At 50.5% G+C, this 17,246-nt stretch overlaps 1 protein-coding gene across 1 annotated transcript; it reads left to right on the top strand.

Moving 5' to 3' along the window:
- Positions 1-7,078: 7,078 nt before the first annotated feature.
- Positions 7,079-15,489, top strand: LOC122375534. Its single transcript, XM_043354988.1, has 2 exons — positions 7,079-7,170; positions 12,267-15,489. Exons 1-2 carry the CDS (start codon positions 7,079-7,081, stop codon positions 15,487-15,489), a joined length of 3,315 nt encoding a protein of 1,104 aa, XP_043210923.1.
- The last annotated feature ends 1,757 nt before the right edge of the window (positions 15,490-17,246 follow it).

Consider the following 17,246-nt stretch of genomic DNA (forward strand, 5'->3'; position numbering starts at 1 on the left):
GAAGACAGCACACTGTTGTCACTCGAGGTACCTGGAAAGAGTACGTTTCTATTTTTCTCTAGTCATTTCCGTTGTATCGTTCGTCGCGATTTGGCTTCACCATGTGTTAATAATTTTTTTCGCGCTATAATTCTGTTACAAAGTACAAGCGTACTGGTTTCGATTATTTATCATGCGTTTACCAAAGTTTCGACTGAACGTTCGCCACATTTTCATGTGTCACATTTAACGCGAAGTGTGTATGTGAGTGTGAATGTGTGCGCTTTATTGCTGAGAGAGCATTATTTTAACCCATTTTCTCAATGTGTGATTGACAGGTTTTTACGGTGACCGTGGTGTTACCAACCCAAGGTTCTCTCCCAGTAAACATGCCGACGTCGGCCCGACGTCGGGCCGAGGCTCGGCCCGACGTCGGCCCAGCGTCGGGTCAACCTCGGCCCGACATCGGCTGGACGTCGGATATGCCCGCATGTTCCAACGTCCAGCCGAAGTCCAGCCGACGTCGAACCGACGTCGGGCCGAGATCGTTTGCCGAGGTTGACGAGATCGTTTGTCGTTGGACCGACGGGGCCGACGTCGGCATGTTTATTGGGACAGCGCGCCAAAAATATCAACCGGCGGCGGGATTCGAGCCCCCCAGTCGCCGACGTCGGCATGTTTACTGGGACAACACGCCAAAAGCATCAGCCGGCGATGGGATTCGAACCCCGTGTCATTCGAATGCGAGGTTAGTGCGCTAACCACTACACCACGCAGCCAGCTAACGAATTTGGTTTGTTTTGTTGGCTTATGTCCTTTCGGTCTGACAAGACCATTTCAGAGCCGGAAGGATCATAGGATGGAGACATTGGTCTTCTTGGCGAGCACCCTGGGTCCAGTTCATATAGAGTCCCTGGTCGCATTGCTGTTACGTGACACTTATTGGAAAGGGCGACCCCACAATGGATTCATATAGCCACTCTTACACACCTGCACCAACGTTTCCCAAAGTGTCCCTTTGATAAGTGGCACTTTGGCAAAGTGACACTTGCCGACTGGCCTTTCTATATGAACTGGGCCCGGCCCTGGTGAGTTGCCGGGGCTGAGCCTGACCAAAGGATAGGCCGAGCAGCCCCCAAGCACTCACCGCACCCGGCTACGGGCGAGCTCGGCTTACGGGCAATCCCAAATGGGATAAAGTTTCCCGTCCAGTCCGGATCAGGGGGTTGCGGCGTGGAGGAAGATTTGAGTTTCCTGAGGATATTTTGAATACAGAAGCTCTTTATGAAACATGAAACATGTATTTTATATTATTTTAACGGTCAAAGCAGCGGCCGATGTCGGTCCGACGTCGCCCCGACGTCGGCCCCACGTCGGCTGGACCTCAGCAATTGATCTCGGTCCGACGTCGGCCCGACGTCGGCTGGACCTCGGCTGGACGTCGGAACATGCGGGCATATCCGACATCCAGCCGACGTCGTGCCGAGGTTGGACCGACGTCGGGCCGACGTCGGCATGCTGATGCCGAGTTGCCGACGTCACCCCGACGTCGGCCGACGTCGGGCCGACGTCGGCATGTTTACTGGGCTGTCATTACCCCACATTACTGGATCCTAATACATGTGCCCTATCCCAATGCATCCAGTAGTTTGAGTTTGATTGACGGTGGTGGCGGAGGCCGCATCAGTAAAAACTCTTCCTTCCGTCAGTGACCAATGACCATACTACTAACAAACTAACCGTGACCCGCAGAGTCAGAATTATGCTTCTCATTATTATTTTTTCCTCAATTACCTCAGTAGTTAGAGCTGTAGCTGTCCCCCATTAACGAGTCAACCAACAAGGAACCGAACATGGAGGGAGACAGCATCAGTGAAGCGCGTGGACTTCCAGGTCTCACCTCACAACGTGGAAGACAAGTAACGCTGACTGAAGAAGGGAGACAGTTCCAGATCGACATCAAGCAAAAGAAGTACCAGAAGGATCTGAAGGAGTTGAAGAAGGGTGTCGATATCATCAAGAGGCTGGAAGTGGCAGGTGAAGAGGAGAATGAGACGCTCAAAGAAGCATACATCCAGTGGAAGAGAACATACATCGATCTGGTTCAGACTTCCAGTGAGCTGCAAGGTCTTCTCTCTGAAGTTGATTTGCAGCAACACCTGTCAAGACACCAAGATGTGATGCCTGAACTCAACACAATGAAGGCCGAGATGGAAAAGAAACTGGAGCCTACTCACAAGACACAAGAAGTTCAGCCATCAGTCGCATCATCAAGGTATTCTGTCCGATCGAAGATCAGCCTTCTGCGACTTGAAGACGCCCAGAGAAGAGCGGAGCTAGAAGCCAGAGCAGCTGCCGCAAAGAAGCGACTGCAAATGGAGCGTCAGAAACAAGAGCTGCAGTGGAAGATGCAGGAACTGGAGCTGGACACTGAGCGTGAGATCCTGAAGGCGAAGCAAGGGCTCTACTGAAGTTTGAAGAGGAGGAAGGAATGTACGCACCCGGGATTCCCATCCAGAGGAGCAAAGAAGAAGAAGACGCGATGCGTGCATCAGAGCTTCCCCGTACCGAAGAGCAAGCTTGAAAAACGAGAAGCCTCAAGCAAGATAGCTGTGCCCGAGCAAGCAAAGGCGTGCAAGGAGTCTGAGACATCCAACGATCCGAGCCCTTCGACTGCGGCCGACGTTCTCTCCAGCTTGGTGAGCGTCCTGAAGGACCAGAACAAGCAGAGCCACCTCCCGCTCATCGAACCAGGCGTGTTCTCGGGGAGCATCGAAAGGTTCCCGCTCTGGTTGAAGGCATTCGAGACGTATTGTATTGTATTGTATTTACGATCATGGGCGATCCACACATGGCGTGGCGATTACTGCCCATTACTGCCCGACGTACAGTCACCAGCAGTTGCTACCCATCACCCCCAGACGGCGGGGGAGCAAGCTACCACCGCCCCTGCGAGACTAGCGCCGCCATGCGCCAAGAAGTGGAAACACCACGTGACTGAGGCCACGTGAGGGCAGGGTCACGTGATGGAGGGGCGGAGCATAGTAGCTTTTGCGCCCGACACTAACTGAAATGCGGCGCTGTGATTGGGCGCCTTAGCATGACTGAAGCCTCGGCGCCAGAATCAGCCGTTCGCCTTATATGGAAAGTGAGCCTTTACGTTTCACTGTTCTGTATTGGTTTGAGAGCCACGGCACCATACGAATTGTGAGCCCCTTTGAACGGGTCACCGCCCGAGGCACTGAGGCGACGGCCGTGCCGGGCAAAGTCTAGCCTGGTGGGAGAGGTGGGCCGGGGAAAGTGCGATCGATCATCGAGCAGCCACTGGGACGTGGATTGGTATTATCCAACCGCGACAAACGATGTCAGCAGCCTCTTCTCGTGTCATAGACAGTGTCTATGACACGAAAAGCTAGACAGACAACGTGGGCAGTGCCCAATCAAAAGCTACTCAAAACGATCCAGTTAAGAAGTTGGCGAGGTAGCCAGACCAAATACAAAGTTTTTAATTCGATTTTGGTTGACAAATGGCATACAAGCCCGCTGTGATGGACCAAAAAAAGGAGCTGAACAGTTCATACAACTTCTAAAAAGCTCAACGGTTTAAAAATTCAAAAGTTAAATGTTAAAATTCAGCCTGCATGTTCAAACTCTGGTCCGGCGCTGGCAGGAAGCTTATATTGCCACTTGCAATTTCACTGCGTTGTAATATGCCTAACCAAGAGTTCTGTGAGAGCAGCAACTGAAAGCCCCGTTGAGGGGGGAGGGCGGCGCGAAACGCCCCCCTCTCTCCTTTTCAGTCGATATCTCCTAAAGTATATCAAATGTCGCCACCAAACTTTCAAGACCCCTCCAGGCATCATTTTTACACTTGTGACCAAATTTTTCCAGATCTCTTATGAAAGGTTAGTCACAAATGACGCCAGAGGGATGTCATGTTCTGTCATTTTCGACCCAATAAAAGGTTTAGCGGGAAGAGCTGTCACGCTTACAGTTTTGAAGATAACGAAAAATATTTAAGATCAAAAAGATGTAAAATAAACAGCGCTACCAAACTGCTTACTCTTATTTCCAAACAACAATTGATTTTGACCGTCAAAACTATATAGAAGTATAACACTCAGAAAATGCCAACAACTTTCAAAATTAAAACTGAAATATATGTTACAGAACTATCTGCTCTAGATATGCCAAACTTAAACTCGATAACTCTATTTTTAGCAGTTATGGCAAAAAAAAACTTTTTAAAATTTATGACGTAACATTTTCAAATTCAATTTTTAGCCGTCACAGAACACACAGAGCAAGTCAAAGACCACCGTTGGATTTCCTATGATGAGCTGCATCGAATAGATACCCCTTTTATGCAAAATATCAACTTCGAAATTTGATCTTCTTTGACCTGACCTTGACCTGACCTCCACCAGAATGTAATCTAAACTGGTTCCAATGACCCCTGTGGCAACCTCTTTAGGCAACATATGTATTAGACAACCAACGCTCCATCGATGTTTTTCGATAACATGCCTTTTAACCGCAGGTTGTTTGAAAAGACAAACACTATTCGTTAGAATTGTGTTTTTCTATTGAAAAACAACCGGAGCAGTCGTATTTGATGTGTTAACTGACTGTAACGCATTCCTTAGACTAAATCGGTGAAAAAATGCAACCTTTGACCTGACTTGTGACGTCATGGGTTGCACCTAGGTCAACCAAACCTGGTAACAAGGTAGTTCCCTTGGGGCTATGGAACGCTCTTTGAATGTTCAAAATCGGTCGGTAACTTTCCGAGATCTCAGGTGGAAGGCGAAACGGCTGCACCATCCGATCAGGTGGTAGGGTCCGCCAATAGCCCAAGGGGGCGCGGATTATTTATTCACTCAAACAGTGTCATTTATTTTGAGAACACCTTTCTCACGCCATGACATGGTCCTCCCGTAATAGAACGAGATGAGGAGAGTGTTTTTACGCCTCCTTATGCATGGCTCTAAATGTCATTGAGCTATCAACTGTCAGCGGTTTTCGGACAATGAAGTTCTTAGTTCTTACTGAATCCAATTTTATTTCAAACGATTGTCACTGTGCTAGTTTTCTTATACGTTTTTGAAAAAGCGCTGAAGAAGTCTTTGATAGACGAAACCGTTCCGCTTATTCTTTTTGAGAATGTTTGGTATTTTTTTTTTACCCGAACGATGTGCAGCTGAATTTTCCCTCTTGAATGATTATGGACAGCTCGCGAAATTAACTTCAACCTAAACTACCGACAAGCAGAAGAAAATCCGATACAAGCTTCCTCAATCCTCTCACCTTATTCAACCGTTGAAACGTTAAAGGCATTTAGTAAGAAAATTAACCTCACTCTCATTCTATCTAAAAGTAAATTCCGGATTCGAAATAAAACAAACTTTTTGAGAAGCTTTCGGCATTGCGCCATCATCAGCTCTGGAGTTTTATTCGCAAACATTTGAGAAAATATGCATTCGGGCTGATAGTTTTGTCTGCAGTTATTTCATCCAGTACTTCCTTCATATTATATAACAGTTGGCGGCGCAAGAACATTTCGTTACACACATGCATGTAGATCGACATCGTATCAAATAAACATCGTATAAGTTAACATCAAATAAACCTCGTATCGTATCGTGCATCATTCTTTTGAACAGATTCTTTTGAACACATAGCAGGCCCAGATATTGTGAAGTAAAACACCTTAAATACATTCATCACACAAACATACAGCGAAAAAAAACCACAAACACATACAACATACAAATAGGACATACACCTTGCAAACAGTTGATCGATGTCGATCAGTCTGTCAGGCTCAGGTACCACGCCGTATCAAAGACCACGATGAGGTTTGTGTGTTAAGGGTAGGTTTCAGATCACGAATGTATATTGATTCCCAAATCTTTCTGTCTGGACCGTCTTTGGAGACATGCAAAATTTGGATCGAGATGTTGTCGCTGCCCAGCTGAATATCTGGATGTTTGGTTTGATGGAAGCCAAAGGGAGTGTCTTCTTTTCTGTTTCTAGCATCTCTGATGTGCTCGTTGTACCTGAGCCTGACAGACCGGCGAGTTTCTCCGATATAAAATGATGCGTTTTCGTCGCACAGCTTACAGTCCATTCGATAGATGACATTTTTTTGGTGACATTTGCCTTTAAGGCCTGCCTCACACCCATTGCACCGCCTACCTGCCCCCGGACACGGTGGAGGAAGGTAGGCTGACCTAACCAGTTTTTTCTTCAAGCTGGGACCTCCCTTCCACGCTACCCTTATGTTCAGATGACTACTCCTGATGATGCCTTCTGTCTTACGGCAGAGTTCATCATCCACGAAAGGGAGGGTCATGAAGGTTTGAGAGGGTTGTTGCTGAGTGGCATGAGTCAGAGAGGCTGATGCTCTTCGGACTGCTTCGTTTTTCAACCGATTGACTAAGTGAGGAGGGTAGCCATTTTTTACGAATAGGTCCTGGATTGTTTTCAAACTGCGCGCCCGAGGGAGTCCCGGGGAGGAGACCCTGATGGCCCGTAAGAATTGTGACCGTACTGTGTTTTTCTTTGTGGAAAGGGGTAGCGCTGAGCGGAAGTGAACGATCACTGGTGATGACATGGGTTTTACGAAAAGTTCACTTGTGTAAGACCCAGACTCCAAAATTGATATTTTGGTGTCAAGGAAAGCCAATGAACCGGTATCGGCGGTATGCTCAATCGTGAACTTGATTGTTGGGTGAATGGTGTTCAGAAAGTTGAAGTACTCTTCGAGGGCTTCTTTCCCATGTGTCCAGACCCCAAAGACGTCGTCTATGTACCGCAGGTACAGGACGGGCTGGAGGCGCTGGGCGGCAAGGAACATTGATTCTAAGGCATGCATGAACAAAATTGCTAGTGGTGGTGCCACCCTGCTGCCCATGGCGATGCCGTCCGTCTGTTTGAAATATTTTGATCCAAACCGAATGAAGTTGTTTGTCATGCAGTGTTCTAAAAGTTTTTTAACGTCAGCTACTTCCAAACCGAAAGTTTCCACCCGTTCCTTATGGTGTTCCTTATGGTTCCTTAACCGTCGCCGCTCCAGCCGTAGCCGGTGCTACCGACAATGCTTCAGAAGCAGCGGCTGCCCCTGCCGCTGTCGCTGCTGGCGCTTCGACTGCTGCCGCAGTGGCTGATGAACACGCAGCCGCAGACACGGTAGGAGCTCCCGCAACAGCGAAGAGACTCCAGCCTCGATTCCCAGATGGAAACTGTAGCCAGGCGCCTGCGGCTCCAAGCGCCGTGGAACAATCTCTACAGCAGGTAAAGAGAAAGATTTTAGCTGCGTACAAAACCCACCCTTCGAGATGCACTAATCACAGCCAGTCTCAGAGTCGGGCGTTGCGCCAACTAGCCCAAAACAAAGACATCGTTGTGAAACCTTCAGACAAATGTAAGGGACTAGTGGCAATGAATGCATCGGACTATGTGGAAAAGATGAATTCTATCACTTCCAACTATGAGGAGGTGAACCGTAACCCGATCCCAAGGTTAGAGGCCAACACCAAACGTGTAATTCACCAGACTATGGATGACAAAGTTGATGAAGGTGTAGTAAAGGCTATTACACCGCACTGCTCGAGAACCGCCGAGCTGTATGGGCTTCCCAAGGACCACAAACACGGCATTCCCCTCAGACCGATAGTATCCGCCTGTGATGACCCTCTAGATAAACTGACTTGGTTTTTGGAGAAGGTAGTTTCACAGCTCATTCCCTATGTGCCAGCCCACTTAAAAAACACGTCTCAGTTTCTGGATCGTGTATCAGAACAATTTCCTGGGGGGTTTGAACCAGGTACGATACTTTTCAGCATCGACGTCGTCAACCGCCGAGCTGTATGGGCTTCCCAAGGACCACAAACACGGCATTCCCCTCAGACCGATAGTATCCGCCTGTGATGACCCTCTAGATAAACTGACTTGGTTTTTGGAGAAGGTAGTTTCACAGCTCATTCCCTATGTGCCAGCCCACTTAAAAAACACGTCTCAGTTTCTGGATCGTGTATCAGAACAATTTCCTGGGGGGTTTGAACCAGGTACGATACTTTTCAGCATCGACGTCGTCAACCTCTACGGCAACATACCAATTAGGGAAGCCATCGACGCCACCATGGCCCTCCTCGAGCACCATAAGGAACGGGTGGAAACTTTCGGTTTGGAAGTAGCTGACGTTAAAAAACTTTTAGAACACTGCATGACAAACAACTTCATTCGGTTTGGATCAAAATATTTCAAACAGACGGACGGCATCGCCATGGGCAGCAGGGTGGCACCACCACTAGCAATTTTGTTCATGCATGCCTTAGAATCAATGTTCCTTGCCGCCCAGCGCCTCCAGCCCGTCCTGTACCTGCGGTACATAGACGACGTCTTTGGGGTCTGGACACATGGGAAAGAAGCCCTCGAAGAGTACTTCAACTTTCTGAACACCATTCACCCAACAATCAAGTTCACGATTGAGCATACCGCCGATACCGGTTCATTGGCTTTCCTTGACACCAAAATATCAATTTTGGAGTCTGGGTCTTACACAAGTGAACTTTTCGTAAAACCCATGTCATCACCAGTGATCGTTCACTTCCGCTCAGCGCTACCCCTTTCCACAAAGAAAAACACAGTACGGTCACAATTCTTACGGGCCATCAGGGTCTCCTCCCCGGGACTCCCTCGGGCGCGCAGTTTGAAAACAATCCAGGACCTATTCGTAAAAAATGGCTACCCTCCTCACTTAGTCAATCGGTTGAAAAACGAAGCAGTCCGAAGAGCATCAGCCTCTCTGACTCATGCCACTCAGCAACAACCCTCTCAAACCTTCATGACCCTCCCTTTCGTGGATGATGAACTCTGCCGTAAGACAGAAGGCATCATCAGGAGTAGTCATCTGAACATAAGGGTAGCGTGGAAGGGAGGTCCCAGCTTGAAGAAAAAACTGGTTAGGTCAGCCTACCTTCCTCCACCGTGTCCGGGGGCAGGTAGGCGGTGCAATGGGTGTGAGGCAGGCCTTAAAGGCAAATGTCACCAAAAAAATGTCATCTATCGAATGGACTGTAAGCTGTGCGACGAAAACGCATCATTTTATATCGGAGAAACTCGCCGGTCTGTCAGGCTCAGGTACAACGAGCACATCAGAGATGCTAGAAACAGAAAAGAAGACACTCCCTTTGGCTTCCATCAAACCAAACATCCAGATATTCAGCTGGGCAGCGACAACATCTCGATCCAAATTTTGCATGTCTCCAAAGACGGTCCAGACAGAAAGATTTGGGAATCAATATACATTCGTGATCTGAAACCTACCCTTAACACACAAACCTCATCGTGGTCTTTGATACGGCGTGGTACCTGAGCCTGACAGACTGATCGACATCGATCAACTGTTTGCAAGGTGTATGTCCTATTTGTATGTTGTATGTGTTTGTGGTTTTTTTTCGCTGTATGTTTGTGTGATGAATGTATTTAAGGTGTTTTACTTCACAATATCTGGGCCTGCTATGTGTTCAAAAGAATCTGTTCAAAAGAATGATGCACGATACGATACGAGGTTTATTTGATGTTAACTTATACGATGTTTATTTGATACGATGTCGATCTACATGCATGTGTGTAACGAAATGTTCTTGCGCCGCCAACTGTTATATAATATGAAGGAAGTACTGGATGAAATAACTGCAGACAAAACTATCAGCCCGAATGCATATTTTCTCAAATGTTTGCGAATAAAACTCCAGAGCTGATGATGGCGCAATGCCGAAAGCTTCTCAAAAAGTTTGTTTTATTTCGAATCCGGAATTTACTTTTAGATAGAATGAGAGTGAGGTTAATTTTCTTACTATTTGTTACAATGTCTCTCAAGTTAGCGTTGAAACATATTCAAGACTGTTAAAGGCATTTGTTCAGTCCGAGTCGCTATGTCGACCACCTGCGCCGTGCTGGGGGGGGGGGGGGGCGTTTTTTACGCCCTTCCCCCCTCAGGTTTTTCGCGAATATCTCAAAAACGGCGACGCGACGCGTAGCGTCATTCAAGGTCAGGTCACCAGGTAACGTCAAGTGACCTTACCTCGGAAAAAAATTGAAAGCTCGCTGTAGACACCGACTGAGCGATCACTTTAAAACTTTCATAATTGCTTAGGGTATGTATAAAATGGATGCCTCGGATTTTTATGTCTGTGACCTAAGATCAGGTAAATTTTGCGACTGCTCCATTAGGTATAAGTCAATGGGAGAAAATTGAAATGCGCCTCTTTTGGACGAATTTCGTTCTACACGCTCTCAAACATCGGTCCATAGGTGAACATGACACACTGAATCGGGAAATTGCACCTGTGACCCCTGTGTGTGCCCCTGAGGTCATTTTAGGACATAAAAGGTCTTCAGCAGTTTTTTTGACTTTTGACAGATACGTGCTAGAGCGGTGAAAACACCGTTAATCTGAGGTCAAATTTGAGGTCAATTAGAGCGGTGCCCTCTGGGGGCTAAACCGTTGATCTGAGGTCAAATTTGAGGACATGTTGGCGAAAGAGCGTTAAAAGAGCTATGCTTTTCCGCGGCGCTGTAGCTCTAATGGTTCCCGAGTTAGCCGTCGGGTGTTCAAAATCGTTGAAATCAACAAAATTTTACCTATGATGAACCCTGGTGACCTGACCTTTGCCCTGACCTTAAAATGACCGAGTGTTTTCCTCCTTATTTTTGACGCTCTTTCGATTGCCGCTTACCGTGTGTCGCTACGTGGCCCAGAAGCCGAATTAGACGGAGGGGCGTGAAACGCCTCCCCCCCCCCAGCACTCGACGGAAATGTATATTGATAGAGACAAGTAGAAAAACACGGAACAAATAGTGCATGGACGCGTTTCGATTATTAAATCGAAAATCAAAGCTCGAATGCTCGAATGTTTGTGTGCTATATCTTGTTTTCTCTGTGATTATGTCATGCTGATGAAGATTTGATAATCGAAACGCGTCCATGCACTATTTGTTCCGTGTTTTTCTACTCGACGGAAAGCGTATGCCACCAACACGGCGCGGGTTAATTGTTATGTTAGCTAGCTCCTGTTGTAAGCTGTGGAGTCGTGGACCTGATCTTGAAGGAACTGGACCTAACATTTTCATAGCAAACGTAAAAAATGTTTAATAGATTGTGCAAAAAATAGCATCTCTTTTATGAAACATTTGCGAAACCTTCAACATCATCCCCACTCAGACCCCATTAGTGCCGAGCTCCCAACGACGACCATAAGAACGTCCCCATCCCGTCATAGGCGGTGGAACGGGGAGGGCACCGGGGCACCGTGCCCCCCTTTGATTTTGGCATTTCAACATTAGCCCTATGAGCGTTACATGGAAATAATAGGACCGAAAGTCGGCAGTCCCCCCCCCCTCCCCTTAATTGAAGGTGTTCCGCCGCTACTGCATCCCGTCAACGTGGGTTTATCATTAGGATGCTAAGATTTCATTTCCAATCCGAAGCTGTAATGATGGAAAGCAAATTTACATTTTACATGTGAAACAAGCTGACACAACTAAATATTTCCTCTCTCGCTCCCTCTCACTTATTTACCCATTGCCCTCTTTCTCATTACTCTCTCTCTCTCTCTCTCTCTCTCTCTCTCTCTCTCTCCCCTTCTCTCTCTCCCCCTTTCTCTCTCTCTCCCTTTCTCTCTCACCTCTCCCTCTCTCTATCTTTCCTCACAATATTCTCGACTGTCACAGCGTTGTAGGGCTTATTTTCAGACAGGTCCAGGCGCTCCCCACTCCGCAGGCCCCAGCCCACACGGCCCAACCGCTCAAACACCCTCCGGCGGATGACCTCTGACCTCGGCGACCTGACCCTAGCCGACCGATCGCGTCCCTCTCCACGCCTCCGCCCCGCTTCCCCCACTACAGCTGCGTAGTAATTGTAGCGTGTGCAAAGGTCACGTGACATTATTTACTTCTGCGGCTTGTTCGGCTGACAAGAGATGGCACTAGTGGTCTGTGGATCAGAGGCGGGGCTAGGTTCTACGACTTCTTGGGGCACACTTTAGGGCAGAAAAGAGGTTTTTTGGCTCCCCATTCCAAAATGCTTCGAATATGCAAAAACAAGTTAGATATTCGAAAATCGGAGGACCAAACGGATCGTTTGACGTATCTTGCGCGACTGAGAATTGATCGGTCTTCAAACTACTGAACAAAAACGAGGTGATTAGTAGCAAGTGCTGGTGACTGTACGTCGAGCACCGAACGTCAAGTCCAGTGGAGCGCCTGCACTTCCTCAGCAGATATACGAAAGGAGATGCTCACAGCGCCATCGCCGGATTCCTGCACCTGAGGACAAGTGACGCCTACGTGAAGGCCAAGGAGAAGCTCGTCGCTCGGTATGGGAACGACTTCCTCATCGCCAGCAGCTACCTGAAGCGCCTGAGGGAGTGGTCGGCAGTGAAGTCCGGGGACAGCAAAGGACTCCAGCGATTGGCAGACTTCTTGGAGCACTGTCACATGGCGTCTTCGGCCATCCCAGGTATGAGAGCGCTGGATGATCCTCACACGATCCAGATGGTACTGAAGAAGCTCCCTGTCTATATCGCGGACAGGTGGAAGCGCCTCGTCGACTCCAGCGTCTACGGACCGACGCCGCACTACCCAAGCTTCGCTGACTTCGTTCAGCTCGTCTCTACGGAGGGGCGTATCGCCTGTGGTCCGGTGAGCAGCGGCGCGCAGTCTGAAGAGAGCCCACCTGCAAGGAACATCCGTGGCAAGGCGCATGCGTTCACATCAAGTCACGAGAAGTGTGAAGCGTGTGGGCACCAAAGCGAGGAGCAACGGGCCACCCAGCAAGTCACGACCGCACGAGCAGTACGCCGCCCGTGCGTCATCTGTACCCAACCCCACGACGTGCACACATGCAAGAAGTTCATGGCCTTGCGCCTTGACGAGCGCAAAGAAGAGGTCATGAAGAAGAGGCTATGCAGAGGGTGCCTGAAGCCAGGACACATTTGGCGTGACTGTCGAAGAAGAGATAAGTGCGACAAGTGCCAGATGTCGCACCCAACGCTGCTGCACGATGACAAGCTCATGAAGACGACAGCGAGCGCATGCAGTCACGACAAGACAAGTAGCGGCAAGCAGCATGGCGGCGACACACAGGTGAAGGCATCTTCGCTGCGATCTACCGCTCAGAGCACCGGGGATGTCGGAGTGTCCAATTGCCACACTATGATAGTTCCCGTGAAGCTGTATCACGAAAATCAACCGGAGCAGCCCATCATCACCTACGCTCTGCTGGACCCGCAATCGGACGCAAGTTTCGTGACGGAGGCCCTCTGCGACGTCCTCCAGCCAGAGAGTACAGAAGTGGAGCTTCAGCTAAGCACATTGAACGGACGCAAAATCGTCAGGTGCTCGTCGGCGTCCGGACTGGTTGTGGAGAGCTCGGAAGGGGGACCGGCAGTGGACCTCCCTACGCTCTACTCACGTCACGAGATCCCAGCAGACCGAGAGCTGATACCCCGACGGGAAACGTGCCTCAAGTGGCCGCACCTTCGCCAGGTGGCAGAGAAGATGCCGGAATACCACGCAGAGGCAGAGATAGGACTCCTTCTGGGAGTCAACTGTCCGCGCATCATCAAGCCCAGAGAAGTTATTCCCGGCGAAGAGGACGATCCGTGGGCCGTGCGTACGCTTCTCGGATGGGGCATCGTGAGATGTGTCAGCGAGAGCCAGCCGACGGGATGCTTCTACGTCGGCACAGGTCAGGGAAAGAAGATGTGCCACTTCGCATACCGGACTCGAGTGAAGGATGTCAGCCTACGGCAGGTCCAACAGGTCTTCGACAGCGGCTTCTTCGACCAGAGACAAGAGAAGACAGTGTCGCAAGAAGATCAGCAGTTCATCAAGATGATGACCAGCGGCATGCACCAAGTGGAAGGAGGCCACTACGAAGCGCCTCTTCCGATGAAGGACGAGAAGACAATGCCAGACAATAGGGATCTCGCGGTCGCCAGACTGTCTCAGCTCAAGAGGAGGCTCCTTCGAGACGAGAAGCTGCGCGACGAGTACACAGCTTTCATGAGCGATCTTCTCTTGAAGGGATACGCTGAGCCGGTTCCGGACGACGGACAGATGGAAACGGACATGATCAACTATGTGCCACATCACGGAGTCTACCACGAGAAGAAGGGCAAGTTGAGAGTCGTGTTCGACTGCAGCGCGATGTGCAAGAACGACTGCCTGAATAGCCACCTCCTCCAGGGCCCAGACGTCAACAACGACCTCACTGGCATCTTGGTGCGGTTCAGAGAGGCCCCCGTGGCATTCAGTGGCGACATCGAGGGCATGTTCCACCAAGTGCGCGTCAACCCAGAGCATCGTGACCTTCTCCGGTTTCTCTGGTGGGACAACGGAGACCTCAACGAACAGCCTCGAGAGTACCGCATGTGCACTCACCTCTTCGGAGCCACCAGTTCTCCAGCGGTCGCTTTGTTTGCTCTGAAGAAGACGGCCGCCACGTACGGAGAGGAGTTCTCGCCCGAGGCCGCGTCCTTTGTGGAGCGGAACTTCTACATCGACGATGGAGTGGCTTCAACGAAGACTACGGAAGAGGCGGTGCAACTGATACAAGACGCGGCTGGTCTCTGCCTGAAGGGGGGTTTCAAACTCCACAAGTTTACCTCGAACGACAGGGACGTCTTGAAGACACTACCTGTGTACAGCTTGTCCAAGAGCTGTCAAGCTGCGCTGGACGAGGAGCTGCCTCTCCCGCGTGAACGCGTCCTGGGACTGAACTGGGACATGGATGACGACACGCTCTGCATCGACGTGACCCTGCCCTGCAAGCCGGCAACCAGAAGGGGTATATTGTCATCCGTGAGTACGATCTACGATCCTCTCGGGCTCATCTCTCCGTGCATTCTTGCGGCCAAGAACATCCTGAAACGGTTGTGCGTGGACAAGTACAGCTGGGACGACTTGATTCCGGAGGACATGGAGCGAGAATGGCGTCTCTGGAAAGAAGACATAGAGCGCCTGTCCACACTGAAGATCCCACGCTGCTACGTCACGACGGAACTCGGTGAAGTTGAGAGATATGAGGTCCACCACTTCTCGGACGCGAGCTACGATGGATGTGGGCAGTGCTCGTACCTCAGGACCATCTACAACAACGACAAGATCACCAGCATGTTGATAATGTCAAAGGCCAGAGTCACGCCTGTCAGAGCCGTGACGATCCCGCGACTGGAGCTGGTGGGCGCCCTGATGTCGGCGAAGGTGAGCTCTTTCCTCAGGAACGAGCTGGCGATTGGCGACTACCAGGAGTACTACTGGACTGACAGCCGTGCCGTGCTCGGCTACATACGGAACGAGACGAAGAGGTTCCACGTCTTCGTCGCCAACAGGGTCGAAGACATCAGGCAGCTCTCGGAACCGTCACAGTGGCGCTACATCGATTCGAAGAGTAACCCAGCGGATCTTAGTCCCGGGGAGCAAGCGCCAGTGAGCTGCTGACCAGCAGTCTGTGGTGGCATGGCCCATCCCTACTAACAGCGAGCATTGAACTCCCAGCCATGGAAGAAGAGTTCAACGTACAGAGCGACGACCCTGAAGTGAAGCGAGCTTCCTTCCAAGCCGCCATCTCGAAGCCACCAGAAGACGAGAAGAAGCTTCCAACCGACGGGCGACAGAGAGACCAGGGCGGCGACACAGAAGAAGATCGACAAGACGTTGCCGAATCAGATGATCAGCGCGATGAGCGATCACCGGCAGGACCCGTGCGAGGACGCGACCGACTACAGGGAAATGAAGACAACACACTCGCGAAGCGCCTGAGCTACTTCTCGAGCTGGCACAGGGCGAAGAAAGCTGTGGCTTCTTGCCGACGCTACACGGCCATCCTGGCAAGTAAAGCAAGCTCGAACAGAAGTGTGGCCGGCGCAAGAGTCTACACCCCAGTCGAGAGAATGACAGTGGATGAGCTGCTTCAAGCTGAGCAAGTGATTTTGAAGTCAGTCCAGAAGAGCGCCTTCGAAGAAGAGCTCACAGTGCTGAGGACGCAGCAAGAGAACAGAGACGACGAAGAACATGCAGACCTGGGAGAGGGAACCAAGAAACGCAGAAGAAAGAGTGACAGAAGGTGTCGGACTGTGAAGCGCAGTAGCCCGCTGTACAAGCTGGATCCCTTCCTCCGAGCTGACGGGCTAATCTGCGTCGGAGGACGAATGAAGAACAGCACTCTGCCGAAGGAAGAGGTCCATCCAGTGATACTTCCGAGGAAGAGCCACGTGACGGAACTCATCGTGCGAGAGTGTCACGAAAGGACGTGTCATGGCGGTCGCGGCTCGACGCTGAACGAGCTCCGCGCCTCTGGGTATTGGGTGATTGGTGGCCGTTCCGCAGTGAGCAGTTACATCTTCGACTGCGTCAAGTGCAAGAGACTCCGCGGAAGTCCGCTGACACAGAAGATGGCCGACCGGCCACCGGAGAGAACGGAGCCAGCCGAACCCTTCAGCCACTGTGCAGTCGACTGTTTCGGGCCTTTCTACGTGAAAGAGAAAAGAAGTGAGGTTAAGCGCTGGGGAATACTCTTCAGCTGTCTGGCGTCCCGCTCCATCCATCTAGAATCGGTCAACTCACTCTCTGCCGACTCTTTCCTGAACGCTGTCAGGCGGTTTGCTTGTCGGAGAGGACCCATTCGCAAGCTGTTCTGTGACAATGGGACGAATTTCGTGGGAGGTAAGAACATGCTGGAGGGGGCGCTGAAGGAGGAGGATCATGTCAAGATCAGAGGAGAGCTGCTCAAGAAGGACTGCGACTGGTTCGAGTTCCGGTTCAACGTTCCGATGGCAAGTTCCATGGGAGGGGCTTGGGAGCGTATGATCAGGAGCGTGAGGTCGGCGCTGACTCCGCTGATCATGGCTCATGGCCACACACTGGACGACGAGCTGTTCCGGACGTTGCTGACAGAGTGTGAAGCGATCGTCAACAGCCGTCCGATCTCGTACTTCAGCGGAGCGCCGGACGATACTCTCCTCCCCCTGAGCCCGAACCAGATACTAACACTAAAGAGTAGAGTAGCCGTGCCTTATCCCGGTAGCTTCTCCCAGACCGACCTGTACGTGCGTCAGCGCTGGAGGCGTGTCCAGTTTCTGGCGGACCAGTTCTGGCGACGATGGAGGCGTGAGTTCCTGCCGACCCTGCAGGAACGCCACAAGTGGGTGCAACGTCGCCGTAACCTGTAGCCCGGAGACGTCGTGGCCGTCGTCGAC

The sequence above is a fragment of the Amphibalanus amphitrite genome, unplaced genomic scaffold (genome assembly GCF_019059575.1).
Source record: "Amphibalanus amphitrite isolate SeventyFive unplaced genomic scaffold, NRLGWU_Aamphi_draft 001864F_arrow, whole genome shotgun sequence".
In the NCBI taxonomy this organism is placed as follows: Eukaryota; Metazoa; Arthropoda; class Thecostraca; order Balanomorpha; family Balanidae; genus Amphibalanus; species Amphibalanus amphitrite.